Raw genomic sequence first — 17,910 nt, forward strand, 5'->3', positions numbered from 1 at the left:
GCATATAAATATATGAAGATAATATTTATATTACTTTTGTGTATTGTCTCCACAATGGATGTATTAATAACCTCCCGATCATTACCTTTATTATCCCTATTATAATTGAGATAATTAATATGGTTTTCTTTATATTTTTTATTATTTTTGGATACTATTATCTATGTATCTAAATACTGTAACTGATATGTTATTTAGTCATAATTTCTGTCATTTGTCTTGGTAAAAATTTAAACTTTAATAAAAACTTTTTTTTTTTTTTTAATCAATAAAGAATACAGAAGCCAGCTATAGTGTCTGACCACCTTAGTTAGGGGTAAGCGTGACAGAGGGGCAAAGGCATCTGATACTCTTAGCCCCTGTACACACGGTCGGACATTTAGACAACCAAATCCGTCGGATTTTGTCCGTCGGATCTTGTCCGAAACTGTTGCATACACACGGCCGGACAAAGTTGTCGAAAAATCCAATCTTTCAGAACGTGATGATGTAATTTCGTTACGATGGGACTACGTTCAGGCTAGTAGCCAATAGCTTTGGTGTAGGAATTTGATCTGAGCATGCGTGGCACTTTGTCCGATCGAAATTCTCTACACATGATCGGAGTATGTCCTATCGGACCAGTTGGTCGGAAAATATTTCCAACATGTTGGAAAATTGGGTCCGACGGATATTCCGACGGAAACAGTCCGATGCATACCACACACAGTCGGATTATCCGACAACACGGTCCGATAGGACACATTACGACGGATTCTCCGACCGCATGTACAAGGGCTTAAAGTGGTGAATGCAGAAGATTTTTCAGCAAGATTTCCTTTTTAAAGACATTTTGTGTCAATGGTAGTACGAAAGGTAACTACTGCTTTTCCTTGCAGGTTGGTCCCCCCCCCCCCATCAGCTTTTTTTCAGCCTTATTAACTGCATACCTGAAACCAAACTGACTATATATTACACAGAAGGACACCCAATATAGACTACATATTAACTCTGAAGAACAGAAGAATAAAAATAACATGGAACGTGAAAAAATTTGAAATAAAAACATGGAACAACGTGAAATGAAGAATGAATAAAACCTTAAAAGATAGCTCTCTGTGAATAGGCGTTACAAAAGGGTCCCTGGAAAAATCTGTAGCATATTAGAAACAATGATTGAATAATCATTCAAGTCCAGTATAGTCTTTGACATAATACAACTGGTAAAAATCTTACACGTTGCGGGGCTGATAGCTCCCCCTATCAGGGCTCAAAAACTAGCACAAAAAAAATACAAATAAAACTCTAATTTAAACTGGGTATCCAAAAAGATAACACACTGATCTATAGACATTTAACACAATAACAGATCAATTCACAACAATCGTTTTAACAGTAATAGCAAAAGTGATCATATAAGCTTTGTATGAACCACTGGGACGCTTTCATCTTTCCAGCACTCTGCCGACTTCTTCCGGGACCCTTTGTGATATCTCCGTCTACAGAAAGCTTTTTTAATAACAAGTTTTAGATTTTGGACCCCTAATTCTCATCCACTCTGGAGTGCAGAGCTCTTACAATACACAACACATATAAAACCAGGATCTATACCGGGAACCAGGACACCTTAAAGAGGGATTCCACCAAAAAAAAAAAATAAATTAAAAGCCAGCAGCTATAAATACTACAGCTGCTGACTTTTAATAAATGGACACTCACCTGTCCCGGGTTCCAGCGATGCCGGCAGCCGAGGATGATCGATCGCTCGGCTCTCGGCTGCTGCCGCCACCATTCTAGGTGAGGGAATCAGGAAGTGAAGCGAATCGGCTTCACTTCCCGGTTCCCTACTGCGCATGCGCGAGTCGCGCAGCGCAATAGAAATTCTCCGCGCTGTCACTGGGACCCGTGTGTGTCCCAGCAGACAGCGCGGCAGGACAGGAAATGGCGTAGACTCCCACGGGAGTCTATGCCCGGAAGTGGGTGTAAATACCTGTCTTTGACAGGTATCTCCACCCCCCTCCCCCCTGAAAGGTGCTAATTGTGACACCGGAGGGGGGGAGGGATCCGATCAGCGGAGGTTCCACTTTAGGGTGGAACCCCGCTTTAAAGTAGAACTAAAAAGACATAAAAAAGTTTTCTTGCCCATTTTAGAATAAGGGAAGGGAATAACCTTGGTCAGGTTTTTTTTTTTTTTTGCCATCTGTGTCCTATTTGCGATTTCCCTTCACTTCCTGTCCCATATAGTCAAAGCAGGAAGTGAGAGAAAATCCCCAGAACTAGTTTCTCCTTTATCACTATTCTAAGGCCATCTCAAAATTTGGGATTTTCTTTTAACTTAAACTGATAATGATAAACAAGATAGAGAGGGTAACATTATCGCTACCAGGGACCCAGGCTGCAAAAACAATCCGACAGGTATCCCAAGCCCTCTCTACTCAAAAAAAAAAAAAAAAAAGTTTTGCCTTTACTTACACTTTAAGAGTATTAATATATACAGTTATTAAGTTAGCTCTAAAGGGTTGCTCCATAGATCCTCACAATTCACATACTTCCTGTTAATTTAACTCTAGAAACAGGTTAAAGGAAGGTTCTAAGGAACTCCCTTTGCCCTTTCACTGCCCGTCTCCGCTAAGATTGAGTTACAAAACAGTAAAAAGAGGAGGAGGCAGGTACGTAGCGCCACAGAGAAGGGCATAAAGGGGGCACGTATGTCCGTTTTAGTAGGCAATGTTAATTGGGGGCTAATTCTACAGCTATGTGAACCCTTAAAGTAGCCACGTCCCAAACGAATATGGAAAGATGGCATCGCCATTCGCCAATCTGAAACACAAAATTTCAGAGCTATGCAGACCTTGAAGTCACATGATTCTACAACGATCAGCAATAAACGGACACGGGTCTGTTCGTCTTCCTGCAGCTCTGCTCCTATTTACATGAATAATTTAACCTGCAAGCTTGCAGTTGTACGGCACCAAGAAATACAATATGTTTGAAGAAATACAAGAGCCAATCACAACAATTCATCACCCAAATTTATATAAAAAATAAAAAAAATTTCCTCAGTTTAGGCCAACGTGTATTCTTCTACATATTTTTGGTAACAAAAAATAAATAAAAATCACAAAAATCACAATAAGCGTATATTGACTGGTTTGTGCAAGTTATAGCATCTCCAAAATAGGGTATAGTTTTATGGCATTAAAATTTTTTTTTACTAGTATTGGTGCCGATCTGCGATTTTTATCATGACTGCGACATTATGGAGGACACATTGGACACTATTTTGGGACCATTGTCATTTATACAGCAATCAGTGCTATAAAATGCACTGATTACTGTGTAAATGACACTGGGAGGGAAGGGGTTAACCACTAGGGGGCGATGAAGGGGTTAAGTGTGTCCTGGGGCATGATTCTAACTGTGGGGGGATGGGCTTCAACCCACATGACAGCGATTACTGCTCCCGATGACAGGATGCATTGATCTCTGTCATGTCCCAAGGCAGAACGGGGAAATGCCTTTTTTGCATAGGCACTTTCCCGTTCTGCGGCTCCGTGACATGATCGCCGGGGGACCAGCGGACTCTGGCACGGTCATCCTGTGTGCGCCCCCGCTAACCCCCGCAATTTAAAGGGGACGTACAGGGTACGCCCATTTGCCCACCGCTGCCATTGTGCTGATGTATATCGGCGTGCAGCGGTCAGCAGGTGGTTAAGCCAAAAAAGTCGTACGATAGTCGGATCGTGTGTACGGGCCACAACTATGTGACAGATTCCCTCAAACTGTACATCCAGCCACACGTTTTTTTAGGCTGAATGCACACAAATTCCCACAAACACTCCAAATTCTTGTGGAAAGCTTTCCCAGAAGCACAGAAAGCTGGAAAGGGAAAGATCTTTATTTTAATTTATACATGATTTTGGTGTGATGGTCAGCTTCTATATAGTGTAAATGGTTTTTACCTTGCAGGTAGATCCAGTTTGTGACACTCAAGGTTTGTGTAAGAGAGTATATGTACCTGTTTGAGCTCCTGCAGAGCCTTGCTGTCCTCCCTGTGCTCTATGCTCTGCACAGCACTATGGGAGAATGCCCGCGGACGAGGGAGCTGGGCAGAGGTGCTGGAGGTGGGAACCAGGCGCTCTGAGGGCAGAACAGAGGAGGGGGCCCCGTGCTTAGACTCCAGGAGTAGTCCGGAAGAAGCAATGTCTGAGGAACCTGGAGCAAAGCAGAAGAATCCATTAGGTGCTTTGGAAAGTATAAGCACAAATCATTTGTAAGCCTGCTGAAATGACAACAGAAGAAAAAAACTCAATTAGCAGTCTCCAAACATGGCTAAAAATGTTACTTACTCCTTAACATGACCTCTCAGTGCACACAGAAAGGGGGAATCTAGTTTAGGTGAGGATCTTCTGCTAGCAAGAACCTGCATTCCATTCAGAAAAATACACATAAGCCTGCGTCAATGAGCCCTTACTCATGAGCAACACCATAGATGGGACGCAATACTAGAAATCACCTACAGGTGGAGATGGAGGGGAGATTTAAAAAATTGGATTTTTGTACTCAGTGTAAAAATCCTTTTTACAGAGTTTATTGAAGGACACAGCTGAACTCTGTCACAGATGGGACTCCGCGACTAAGTTCTGCTGTGTCCTTTAATAAACAATAGAGAAACTACACTGCTTGTCCCAGCAACACCACAGAGATCAAGGGAACAGCTTTGTGTTACTGTAACAGAAGTATTCAGAAGTAGCTGCCAAGCATTTGTTAAAGTAAATCTTATTCCTAATTATACAGAGAAACTTTGGGAGCGATAGGACTTTATGGGTACACTTGATATGAATTCATATAACACAATTTAGATATAAAAAAATTTTTTTTTTATTAAATCACATGAAAATTGATCATTCCTGAAGAAGCCTCATGGCGAAACATGTAGAATTAAAAGCATGAAAACAACAAAATAATACTGAAAGTCGTGGCCCTTTCACATAGATGGATGCTGATGTATTGTATGAAATGCTTTTATCAATTTTTCATGAGATTTAATAAAATTATATTTTTTTATATCTAAATTGTGTTATGTGGATTTGTATAGTGCACCCATAAAGTCCCCAACCTCCCAAAATTTCTCTGTATACATATTTGAGGGATGGTGGTGCCATATGCGTTACGTTAGTTGATCCTGGGCTTTTTTTTTTAACCTTAACCCTAATTAAACAACCATTAGCTTGCTATAATCTCTGCTTATCAAAACAGTGCTTTTTTTTTGTACCGTACTTGTTTACACCTTTATTTTATCCTTTGTTATGGCTCAATGGTGCCGATTGCCTGCAGCCTCTTGCAGATACTTCCCTCCTATATACACTCCAGTGATGGCTGCATGGCATTTCTTAGGTAGGTTCTCCAAAGGGATAACAGTGGACTGCATACCTTGAGTGGGAATAGCTACTCGTAATCTCCATCGTGTGAGATGGTGACAATGTAGGAGCAAAGGAGTTTTAAATATGGGAGTACATACATGGCTGCTGGAGGTAGTAGGAGGATTTAACAAGCCAAAAAATCGATCGCTGCACTTATATTTATAAGTCATTCACATCATGACATTTGCTTAAGTGGGCTCTCTCGGTTTATAAAGATCAATACCCATTTTTATAAGGTATATGGGAGTAGCAATATGGCTACCGGGAGCGATGGGAGTAAATCCTATCAATAGACAATAACTGGCGTACACGAGGTTAGCATTTGCCTTGTAATCTTAGCGAGACCACTGGTTTGTGCTTTTAATGTAGTTGTGTAGCAAGCCATTTGGGGTATGTAGGCACGCAGTGATCTTTTCTGAAGACGCGGGGTGCCAATATGGCGGCCGGGTGCTGTAGGAGGTCAGATGGGATATAAAAATAGAAAAAACAGATGTGAGCTCTGAGGACGTTGCTTTATGATGACGAAACATGTTGGGTGGCAACGTCCGGTGATATCACATTCACTTCCTGATGGTTAACTTGAGTGGCCATCTTGGAAGTGGCAAAGTATACTTTTAGGCTGGGTTCGCACTGCAGACGGCCGCAAATCGCAGCAGGGATCCGGTGCATCCCTGTTCTCCATTTCAGGGCCGAATATTTGCCTGAATTTGGCCCTGAAATTGAAACCAAAGACACACAGTATTCCTGTGTAAGCTGCTCTGCAGCCACCCCGGAGATATGTGAACATATCCATAGAGAGCCAGTCACCACCTCCTGTCATGCGAATTGGATGTGGGGGGGGGAACCCGCATCCAATTCACAATGGTGTGATCCCAGCCTTAAAGCTACACACATTGTCATCCTATAACAGCCTGAGCTAGGACTGTCCAGCTGCAATCAGATATTAATTTTAGGACAGCGGCAGATTTAAAAAGATTAGAACCACTTTTGAAATAACACGATTAGCTTACAGCTTACATTAGATTTCAGTGATTGTGTTCAGATCTACTTTGCAGACAGTCTTATACAACAGTAGGTAACAGGATCAAAACCCATTTCTTATCTACAAAAACTAAAATAACAGGCACAACACATAATACAAAGTATATATTTTATTGGAACATTACTAAATAACTAGAACTGGTAAAAGATAGAAAACAGAAGACCCTGCCTTGCACTTCTCCTTACCTCCCGTGGCAGCTGTAGTCCCAGTCTCAGACATACTTCTCTCCCTCATCTCTTTGGGGACCCCCCAGGGCCCCTGCATCACCTGCTTCACATCTGAACTGGACTTCTTGCGGTCTTTATTACACCACTTCCAATCAGGGTGAGCCTTGAAGTGCGCTTCTTTCACCTGATACATGGAAGAAAGTGATGACACTTTATTATTCCGCATCACAAAAAAATCTTCTGTAGGATGTCTGAAATGTTATACACAATGGTTTACACGGGAAGTGATCAGAGAAATGGTTTCAAAACACAGCAACCAGTGGCACAGTGGTGTAGTGAGTATCACTCTCACCTAGCAGTAAAAAGGGTCGCTGGTTCGAATCCCAACCCCATCACTACCTGCCTGGAGTTTGCATGTTCTCCCTGTGCCTGCGTTGGTTTCCTCCGGGTACTCCGGTTTCCTCCCACACTCCAAAGACATGCAGGTAGGTTAATTGGCTTCTGCCCAAAATTGACCCTAGTATATGAATGGGGGCCTTGGATTGTGGGCTCCTTGATGGTAGGGACCAATGTGAGTGTGCAATGTACAGGGATAGGGACAATTGTAGACGCTCACTCAGGTTGAACTGGATGGACTGGTGTCTTTGTTCAACCTTACTATGTAACCCGGGTCAGAGAATGTGGGTTTACTGAACACCAATTCTGTATACACTACTGGTGGTCCCTACACTGCAGCCCTTTGCTTTCCTTTATCTGACCCTTGGGGAACTATTCCACCAACTGACACCATGGGGCAATATGCCCCTCATTAAAACAAATTATGGAGCACTGTTGCCGGGGCATTTTCTACTCCCACTGGTCACGTATCTGCCCCTTGGGGCACTATTCCACCAACTGACACCAATGATGGGGTACCACTCCCACTACTGACACCATCAACAGAGGGTCCAGTGAGAGACCAGTTGCTCAAGGGGCTGAAGAACTACAAGGAGTTGTAGTAAAGCTGAGAGAACTGTTACATTTGAATTAGGAACTGTTTAAGTATTGTTGCCATAGGAGACAGCAATCCTGAACTTACAGAAGTGGCACTTTGCTGGGGCCTTTCCCTGTACGGCTGTCTTCCTACTAAAGTCTCGGAATCTGCCATTTGAAATTGCAACTACTTAAGGGTGTCCTGGCTCTAACCCTCTTTCCCTCGCAAAATATAAAAAAAAAGACTGTTAAAGAAATAAAACCTCTTTTGCATCCAAGAAGTGTCTGGTGCCCAATGACTTTTACCACCGTTGCACCCACTCTGCCTCACAACCCATGCATTGAATGACATCTTTGGCTGTGAAGGTTCCCATTAGACTGGACAAGGTTAGAGACTCTGCTGCATATATAAGGCCAGACACTGGCTGGATACACATGAACCCACCCTACCGACACAGTAAAATCAAACCATGGATAACGGAGGAATGGTCAGGTAACAGGGGTGGACCCTCTTTAAGTGTGCCCGTTTATTGACCTCCTGATCCTCCTCTGTGTGTCTTCCAGCTGAAGTCGGTGTTAGAGAGAGAGGGAGGATCGGTAATGAAAGGACCCAGAAGGGGGTGATCGGTGTGGCAGGGGGAGAGAAGTGAATATACTGGAAGTATCCCCCTGTGTGTTTTCCTGCACCAGGGGAAAGGCAGTGGAAGGGAGAAAAGGAGAAGCTGATGGGCTTCAGGGGGAGCCACAGGAGGATTTGTTTCAGAAATAAGGCAGTACAGGCAGCGTTTCTACTCATCAGGTGCTTGGGCCCCACTTATGTACATAGCTCCCCTGCCAGGAGCTTTTCTACAGTGAAGTTTTACCAAAATGGGTCAATGTACCCCCTTTACACTAAGATTGGAAGGCTGGCAGGGGATATCTGAACTATGGGAAGAGGTTAAAAAAAAAAAAAAAAAAAAAAAAAAAAAAAAAACTGGAGGTAAAACTACAAAACTTTGAGGATTAATCACTCCAAAGTGGCAGCAACTACAGAGGTCAGTAAGGGGATGTAGGTCAAGGTTATTTACAGCTTGTTAAGAAAATGTTAATTATTTTAATGTCAATGGCCTTGCAACAGTTCACTATGCGCCCCCTCCTGCCCCAACCACCTTTCTTTGATCCCGTCTCTCGCTTTTTTTCTCCCATTCCAAGCAGACAGCCTGAGAGGTGCAGGAACTAAGAAAATGTGGCTATATTGTGCTGGGGGGGAAATTGAGAGCTAAGTGAACCTTCTGCTTTACTCTGCATGGACGAAGGAAAGATTCACTTTACTAGTTTTATCATCCTAGTAAAACTCCTAAACCATATTCTCTCCAGTACCTGAAATGCCAAGTCATGATACTTCTGCTTTTCCTTGGTCCCCAAGGCGTACCACCACTCTCCCAGGATCTTGCTGACTGTGCGATTGTCCTGATTTGGATGGCGCTGGTGCACAAGGGCGCGATGACGTTTACTAAAAATCATGAAGGCATTCATGGGACGGCGGATATGATCTTTTTCCCTCTGTAGAGAAAATGAATCAAAATGCAGAATATATATAAAAAAAAAAAAAGTTAAAAGCATGGAAGAGAGATCTAGTACTTTCTATCCATTCTGCTGATCAAACTGTATGGCCTTGTACGGATGTTAAGTTATATTTTTAACCAACATCACTCGTGTGCACAATGAAAACTCAGAATGAAAAGGCAGCTACACATGCTCTTACATGCTGCTCCGAAACATCCTCTAGGTTATCACTTCACACACGCTGATTTTTATCTGCTGCTTTACACAAGTGATTACAGGTATGTTCAGCAGTAATGCATTAACCATGCTAGCTTCTCTTTCCTTCTATGTACCATAGAGCAATTCATTGAACTTTCCACTTAAATAATGGAGATTTAGGCTGGGTTCACACTGATACAATCCCAGACATTGCATGTGATTTGCAACGCATTGCCGTCCATATCACATGCGAGGTCTGTGAGATGCAAAAATCAGCCACACAGTTTGTATAGCTGAAATCGCATAGTAGCCGGACCAAAATGGTGCAGGACCCTTTTTTTTTTGTCCGCACTGGAATTGGATCGAATGGGCGTGTTCAGACCCATGCGATCCGATTCCCGTCCGATTTCACAGTTCACACTGAGTTCTTACAAACCTATTTGGGAGTGTCATTGCCTTTACTTTGACACCCGCAGCGGTCCACAGATGTCAGTAGGAACTGCCTGCAAGTCAGATGTGATGCTGGAACCAGTCCAGCAATCGCGCTGGTTCCCGCATCGCACCAGTGTGAACTGAGCCTTAATAAAAAGAAGAAGGAGGAGGAGGAGGAGGAGGAGAAGGAGGAGGAGGAGGAGAAGGAGAAGGAGGAGAAGGAGGAGGAGGAGGAGGAGGTTATTGTCATAACAATCTAAAAAAATAAATAAAGTAGGTGCCCTGTAATGCAAAGTTTGAGCAATAGCTGCATTTTCATAGAACTTCCCAGAATACCTTGTTTGGGCTGCGCCCATCCTTTTCAGAGGAGGAGTCTCTTTCTTTTGGAAGTGCACTAAGTGACTGAGTCCGGCGCTTCCCAGCATGCACTTGGAGTGGTATATCAGCAGGCCCAATAGAAAAGAAACTGAAAAAAAAAAAGTACAGTGATGAAATGAGAATGAATCTCAAAAAGGGTTGTATTCATCTGTGGAGACACTACCATTCTTACTTATTAATATGGTTGCCCTGGAAAAGCCCCATACCTTAGGGAGTAGCATAACCTTGGGGACCAGCATGCCCAATGATGGCCTTAAGGCAGTGGTTCTTAACTCCTAATCTCAGGACCCACTAACAGGCCAGGTCTGCAAGATAACTGAAATACATCACAGGTGATATCATTTGCTGCTCAGTGATTGCAGAAGTCTAGTCTGCATCTCCCCAAAGGTAATACTTAAAATCTGGCCTGTTAGTGGGTCCTGAGGAGAGGAGGTGAGAACCACTGTCTTCAGGCACCCCCATGTAAAGGGGTCTTTACTGGCTGAAATGAACAGTAACAGAAGGCACTCCACACTATTTAAAGGTGGTACTGGAAGGTTTACAACATTTAGTTGCATAAAGAACACACATACTGTACTGGGAAAAGGGACATGAAATTTTAAATTAATTTGTTGCTGGGTTAATAGGTAGCAAAAGAAGAGGGTTTCTATCCACAAATCCTCCAACCTCTGCCATCTTACAAAGTGGTAGCTTCTTTATATGCCGGCATCCCGCGATGTGCGCTACCATAGCATCCGCTGCCCCCCAAGTTACTACAGGACACAGTACTGAAGTAGGGGTCAACAGAAGACACCATTGCACACTGGAGCATGCAAGCGTCTGACACTCTGTTGGGTGTGAAGATTCTTCAGGCCGTGCTTTAAAGCGGAATTAAACCCAAAACCAAAATGGAATATATTGCCAACTTGCCAATCATTAGATGTGGTGGCTGCTTTCATTTTATTCTTTCAGGTTTTTGTCCTTCTGTTTTTATCTGATGATCCTGCCAGTAACACCCTTCCTGTATTAGAGTGCCTACATCCGGATGTAGGCACAACAGAGAGCCCTTTGGAGGACAGATCATATTGGCCCCGTAAAGAATGAGGAAGGACATCTGGTTACAAAGGATGGGGAGATGGGGAAGGTATTGAATTTCTTTTTCTCCTCAGTCCTCACGAGGGAATCGGGGGGCTTCAGTAACCAAAACTGCAGTGTTTATCCTCATGTTACATCACAGGAAGCACCTCCATGGTTAACAGAGGACAGAATTAAAATTAGACTTGGGAAACTTAACATTAATAAATCACCGGGACAAGATGGCTTGCACCCAAGGGTACTTAAAGCGGGGTTCCACCCTAAAGTGGAACTTCCGCTGATCGGAACCCTCCCCCCCTCCGGTGTCATAATTGGCACCTTTTAGGGGGGAGGGGGGTGGAGATACCCGTCAAAGACAGGTATTTACACCCACTTCCGGGTATAGACTCCCGTGGGAGTCTATGCCTCTTCCTGTCCTGCCGCGCTGTCTGCTGGGACACACACGGGTCCCAGAGACAGCGCGGACAATTCCTATTGCGCTGCGCGACTCGCGCATGTGCAGTAGGGAACCGGGAAGTGAAGCCGATTCGCTTCACTTCCTGATTCCCTCAGCTAGAATGGTGGCGGCAGCAGCCGAGAGCCGAGAGATCGATCGGCCTCGGCATCGCTGGACCCCGGGACAGGTGAGTGTCCATTTATTAAAAGTCAGCAGCTGTAGTATTTATAGCTGCTGGCTTTTAATATTTTTTTTGTAGGTGGAATCCCTCTTTAAGGAACTCTAAGTAATTGCCAGACCTAATTTTTACCGACAGTCTACTGACAGGAATGGTACCAGCTGAGTGGAGAAAAGCCAACGTGGCACCAATATTTAAAAAGGGCCCAAAATACATCCCTGGGAATTACAGACCAGTTAGCCTAACATCAATAGTATGTAAACTCTTGGAGGGGATGATAAGGGACTGTATACAAGATTTTAGTAATGAGAATGGTATCATTAGCAGTAATCAGCATAGATTCATGAAGAATCGTTCTTGCCAAACCAATCTGTTAACCTTCTATGAGGAGGCGAGTTGCTATCTAGATAAAGGAAGGCCCGTAGACGTGGTGTATCTGGATTTTGCAAAAGCATTTGGCACAGTTCCCCATAAATGTGTACTGTACAAAATAAGGTCCGTTGCCATAGACCAGTGATGGTGAACCTTGGCACCCCAGATGTTTTGGAACTACATTTCCCATGATGCTCAGCTACACTGCAGAGTGCATGAGCATCATGGTAAATGTAGTTCTAAAACATCTGGGGTGCCAAGGTTCGCCATCACTGCCATAGACCATAGGATGAGTACGTGGATTGAAAACTGGCTACAAGGGCAAGTTCAGAGGGTGGTGATAAATGAGGAGCACTCGCAATGGTCAGGGGTGGGTAGTGAGGTCCCCCAGTGTTCTGTGCTGGGACCAATCGTATTTAATGTGTTCATAAATGACCTGGAGGATGGGGTAAACAGTTCAATCTCTGTATTTACGGATGATACTAAGCTAAGCAGGGCAATAACTTCTCCGCAGGATGTGGAAACCTTGCAAAAAGATCTGAGCAAATGAATGGGGTGGGCAACTACATGGCAAATGAGGTTCAATGTAGAAAAACGTAAAATAATGCATTTGGGTGGCAAAAATATGAACACAATCTATACACTGGGGGGAGAACCTCTGAGGCAATCTAGGATGGGAGAGGACCCGGGGGTCACATCAGCATTTTTACGGAATGCACTGCAACCCACCCACACAGTGTTATAGTATGAACAGGGCATATAAAAAACAATAACTTTCTATGTGGGCTTCTATTGATCTATGCAGATCAAAGCAGCTTAACGGAAGACAGGGAGTGAACGAGCCCAAAGAATTTAGGGACAAACAGAGTGTTTTCTTTGTACGGGAAGAGTAATAATTCAGGATAGGACTAGGTAACATGTTCAGATTAGATGCAGATCATGCTTAGTGCAGTTTGTTTTTGACTTCTAAATATAAGGATCTGTGTTGCCTACCAGCGAATGCTGCTCATAATCAAAGCAGAAAGACACAGTCAGCATGCTGAGAACTCTGAGTCTGCACGGTCAGCACTGTGCACAGTGTAGAGGACAGGAGTGGGCTGACATTACCTGTGGCGCTAGCAAGGAACCCTCACTCTGCAGTCGATCGCCCTCCATAATACAGAAAGACAATACACAAAGTGTAATCCGACTCACGCATCATCGTGGTCACTTTCCGTCTCGCTGTCCACCCTGCGATCTCCTGCAGGGCCCTGTAGGGGTCCCTCCAAGTGCTGTGGCTTTCTGGGAGGCTCCTCGTTCGGTAGGGATGGCACGGTTTCAGCATGAGGGACTCCGCAGCGTTCATCCTCATTGCTTGTTGCGGGCACAGGCTCGTGTGCCACAGATGCCGATTCAGGGGGTTCTGAGGAACAGAGGAAACATTAAATATTCAAACTGTACCCATAACAAACATTAGGGTCATAAGAGTACAAAAACAAAGGGACTTACCTTTGCCTTGGTTGGCTGCTCCTGGGTGACTGACAGGCTGCTGACCCTCGCTGGGCTGGACGGAAGAGTCAGGCTGACTTGGTGCTAAAAAAGGAACCAGAGAGTGCCAAGGAAAGACCGCCACAGACCTCGGCTCTACGTTCGTCCATACTAAAAAGACAAAAAAGAAAAATTGTGTAATAGGCGTATAAAATACTAAAAAATAAGAAATAAAAGGCAATCATTGAAAACCTGCATTTATGTTGGAGAGGCAGGCTTATAGGCTTATTTAGGAGATTCTATTAAAATATGAATAAAAATAAATAAAAGGTTCCCTGAAATATGCATCAACATAAAGGAATGGAAAAGCTACTGAAGGTCACCCGTCAAGTTATCCAGTGCCCTACATAACCTCCTGATAGAAGAAATACAAAGCTTTTTCTTTTCTTTTTTGCTTTTTATTCTTTTTACTCCCTCTAACTGCAACCCCTCCATTGTTGACATTCTGCATGCACGTGAGTGGGCAGACAGGAACAAGAAAGCTCTCTACTATATCAGTGCTGTCGGACTGCATGTGATTTATGTGGGGTATACACGTTTTATTTTATTTTTTTCAACCAGATCCCCCCAAAAAAAAAAAAAAAAAAAAAAAAAAAAGGTGTGTGATACAGGGTTCTCCCCTGCCATGCCAGATCTCCAACCAGACTAAAGCTCGTTAGCCGGGGGGTGGGGGGCCAGAAACAGCTACTGATCAAGTGACCACTGCAATGGTGGTCGCATGATCGCCCCCAGTGATGGTGGTCGCATGATCGCCCCCCAGTGATGGTGGTCGCATGATCGCCCCCCAGTGATGGTGGTCGCATGATCGCCCCCCAGTGATGGTGGTCGCATGATCGCCCCCCAGTGATGGTGGTCGCATGATCGCCCCCCAGTGATGGTGGTCGCATGATCGCCCCCCAGTGATGGTGGTCGCATGATCGCCCCCCAGTGTTGGTGGTCGCAAGATCGCCCCCCAGTGATGGTGGTCGCATGATCGCCCCCAGTGATGGTGGTCGCATGATCGCCCCCAGTGATGGTGGTCGCATGATCGCCCCCCAGTGATGGTGATCGCATGATCACCCCCCCAGTGATGGTGGTCGCATGATCGCCCCCCAGTGATGGTGGTCGCATGATCGCCCCCCAGTGATAGTGGTCTCAAGATTCCCCCCACGCCATGATGGTGGTCACATGATTGCCCACCCCCTCCCCCAGTGATGGGGTCACATGATTCTCCCCTGTCCCCAATGATGGTGGTCACATGATCACCCACATGATGTTGGTCAGATGATTTCCTCCCGCAACTGATGGTGGTCACATGATCACCCCCCCCCCCCCCGCTCCAGGTGATGGTCACATGATCAACTCCCTGGACATGCAGGACGATTTAAAGGGACCACTGGGGTAGGTGGGAAGAGGTTAAGGAAAATATACAGATTTTTATATATATTTTATTTTAATTTTTTTTAGTATTAGGTGATTCTATGCAGTATGTGAAAAGCTGGACTGCATACATCAAAACACGATACATCAGCCATTGGGGGGGGGGGGGGGGTCTATAAATCACATATAAGTCACCGCCATAATCTGATGAAATAGAACAAGCGGGTAAAATTGTGATGTCGCATCAACAAATACTTTCAAACAAAACATGCAGGCCCCATTCAGATCTCTGTGTGTGTATAGACGTGCATTTTTTTTCCCTTTTCTTTGTTGTCATGTGTAAATATGCATTTCCTTTGTGCCTTCAGGTGTGTGTTGATGTAAATTTCCATTGGTCTTTTAAATAAGTATTTGGAGTGGATCGAGTTGAACAGCCACTGACCAAAGCTTTTTAATACATCACACCACATTAAATGCATCACCATTGACTTCTATGGGTCTCCCAACACCCCAAAAATGCAAAACAAAAAACCCCAACGTGTCATATTTTGGAGATAGAAACTGACAATTTTTATTATGGACCACAAACGCACTGTAGTGCATCAGAACATGTGCATTATATCACACCGGTGTTAAACATATACCTGCACCAAGCTTTCCTTGAACTTTCCTATTTAACATGTAACCAGTAACTTTGTGAAATACAACTTATACACAGCACTGCTATTGTAAGTACGGGACTTATTTATCTATTTGTTGTAGAGAAATGAAATGCGGTAGTGGCAGAAGCCAGATGTGAGCTGTGATTGGCTGTTGGGTATTGCAGGGCGCTGCACAGAAGAGGGGTAAGAGAAAGGCACCTTTTAGCGATTCCTACTATACAGGACTTAAAAGAAGAAAATAAAAAGCTGGTCATAAAGGATTCAGGGTTTTTTTTCCCCCCCAATCAGCCAATGGGCTGAATTGGGGGAAAAAAAGAAAAAAAAAAAGAAAAAAGGAAAACAAAAAACAAAAACAAAAACAGAACAAACAAAAAAAACAAATAAAAAAACAAAAAATAAAAAAAACATTCCTCCATCCACACAAGTGAGGTGGTTAGGGGAATCCTCCCCGCTGGACATTGGGCTCAATGCACTAAGCAGTATTTACCGCGTTAAAATCAGCGGTGAAATAACTCAGTGGTTTTTTTTTTGTTTTTTATTCTGAAAAAAAAAAAAAAATAAATAAAAAAGCTATTTAAACACCACATGTACTATTTTTTTGAGAAGATGCCGTATTTTAGTAGTAAAAACCTGCGGTATTTTAATGGCGGCGTCCTCCACAATCATGACTCATCTGCTGTCAGCGGTAAACAAAAAAGCCAGCATTTAAAAAAAAAAAAAAAAGGAAAAATAAAAACGCATGGGGATCCCCCCAATCCATACCAGTCATTTTAGGTCAGGTATGGATTATAAATGGGACCCCACTTCCAAATTTGTTAAATTGTCTTGGGGGTCTTCCCCAAAAATCCATAGCAGACCCTTATGCTAGCATGCAACCTGGCAAAAAAAAGGGAGGTGGGCATCAGGCCACATGCCCCTCAACATGGGGAGGGGGGGGGGGGGGTTCCTGTGCTAATAAGGCCACCCAAAGCTCAAAGTTCTGTCCTATTAATCAAAATTAAATCGAAATTAGCGTATATATCGTTTGGTTTGCGCAAAAGTTATAGCGTTTACAAAATAATGGATAGATATATAGCATTTTTATTATTTTATTAGTAAAGGCGGCGATCTGCAATTTTTTATCACGACTGCAACATTATGGCGGACACATCAGACCCTTTTGACACCATTTTGGGACCGTAGTCATTTATACAGCGATCAGTGCTATAAAAATGCACTGATTACTAAGTGGTTAAACACTAGGGGGTGATCAAGGGGTTAAATGTGTCCTAGGGAGGTGTTCTGTGTGGGGGGGGGTTGGGGGGCTTCCACTGACATGAGAGCATCACCGCTCCCGATGACAAGGAGCAGTAGATCCCCCATCATGTCACTAGGCAGAATGGGGAAATACCTTGTTTACAAAGGCATCTCCCTGTCCTTCGGCTCCAGGACACAATCGCGGGACCCCGGCGGACATAGAGTCAGCGGGACTCGTGGGCACAGTCATGGAGCACATGGAGGGCGTGCGTGCCACCGGCGGTGCGCACCCACTATGCCGCAATTTAAAGGAGACGTACCTGTACGCCCACTTGCTCAGCCGCGCCATTGTGCCGACGTACATCGCCCGTGCGCTGGTCGGCTAGTGGTTAAGCTCCTGCGAGCAGGGCCTTCTTAACCCTCTTGTATTGTAACTGTACTGTCTCTGTTTAGATAGTAAAGTGCTGCGCAAACTGTTGGCTCTATATAATATTGTATCCCTTTAAAACTGCAGAAAGTACAGCGGAATAAATACCGTTGATCGGCTAATATTCCTGTGAGCTACTAAATTCCTGTTTGAGCCGATCGTACGGTGCATTTGCTGCACTACAATCTCACACAGCGTCATCAGTACCGTCCAATGCTTCCCCCGCTGGACTACAGAACGTCCTCATCTCCATACTCTGCACTCCCTCCCCTCCCACACAAGCCGCCTGCTATGTGTCCCCCTCTGTCGCTCTCCATGCGGAGAAATGCACAGGACTTGGTAACAAGAGCATTCTTTTTACACAAGCAGGAAATCTGATTTTGCAGCAGAGGGGGACAGATAGACGGCAGATTGTGTGGGAGGGAAGGAGTGTGGAGGATGTAAACATGGAGGAGTCAGAGCGGACCTTCACTCCGAATAAACACCGAGCATCATTCAAATAT

The 17,910-nt window shown here is 44.2% G+C and overlaps 1 protein-coding gene across 9 annotated transcripts in view; it reads right to left on the reverse strand.

The window, feature by feature from the left end:
* The window catches only part of CIC (capicua transcriptional repressor), a 240,222-nt gene that overhangs the window by 28,088 nt on the left and 194,224 nt on the right, over positions 1-17,910 (reverse strand). For all 9 annotated transcript variants that reach the window (XM_077456632.1, XM_077456631.1, XM_077456624.1 and 6 more), the window contains exons 3-8: positions 13,685-13,834; positions 13,391-13,598; positions 10,095-10,224; positions 8,943-9,125; positions 6,630-6,795; positions 3,998-4,194 (exon numbers count right to left, since the gene is read on the reverse strand). In XM_077456632.1, the coding sequence (XP_077312758.1) occupies positions 3,998-4,194; positions 6,630-6,795; positions 8,943-9,125; positions 10,095-10,224; positions 13,391-13,598; positions 13,685-13,834 (1,034 nt within the window). The remainder of the gene's footprint in view (positions 1-3,997; positions 4,195-6,629; positions 6,796-8,942; positions 9,126-10,094; positions 10,225-13,390; positions 13,599-13,684; positions 13,835-17,910) is intronic.

Source organism: Lithobates pipiens, unplaced genomic scaffold, assembly GCF_037356315.1.
Source record: "Lithobates pipiens isolate NorthernLeopardFrog02 unplaced genomic scaffold, aLitPip1_a1.2 Scaffold_27, whole genome shotgun sequence".
Taxonomy (NCBI): Eukaryota; Metazoa; Chordata; class Amphibia; order Anura; family Ranidae; genus Lithobates; species Lithobates pipiens.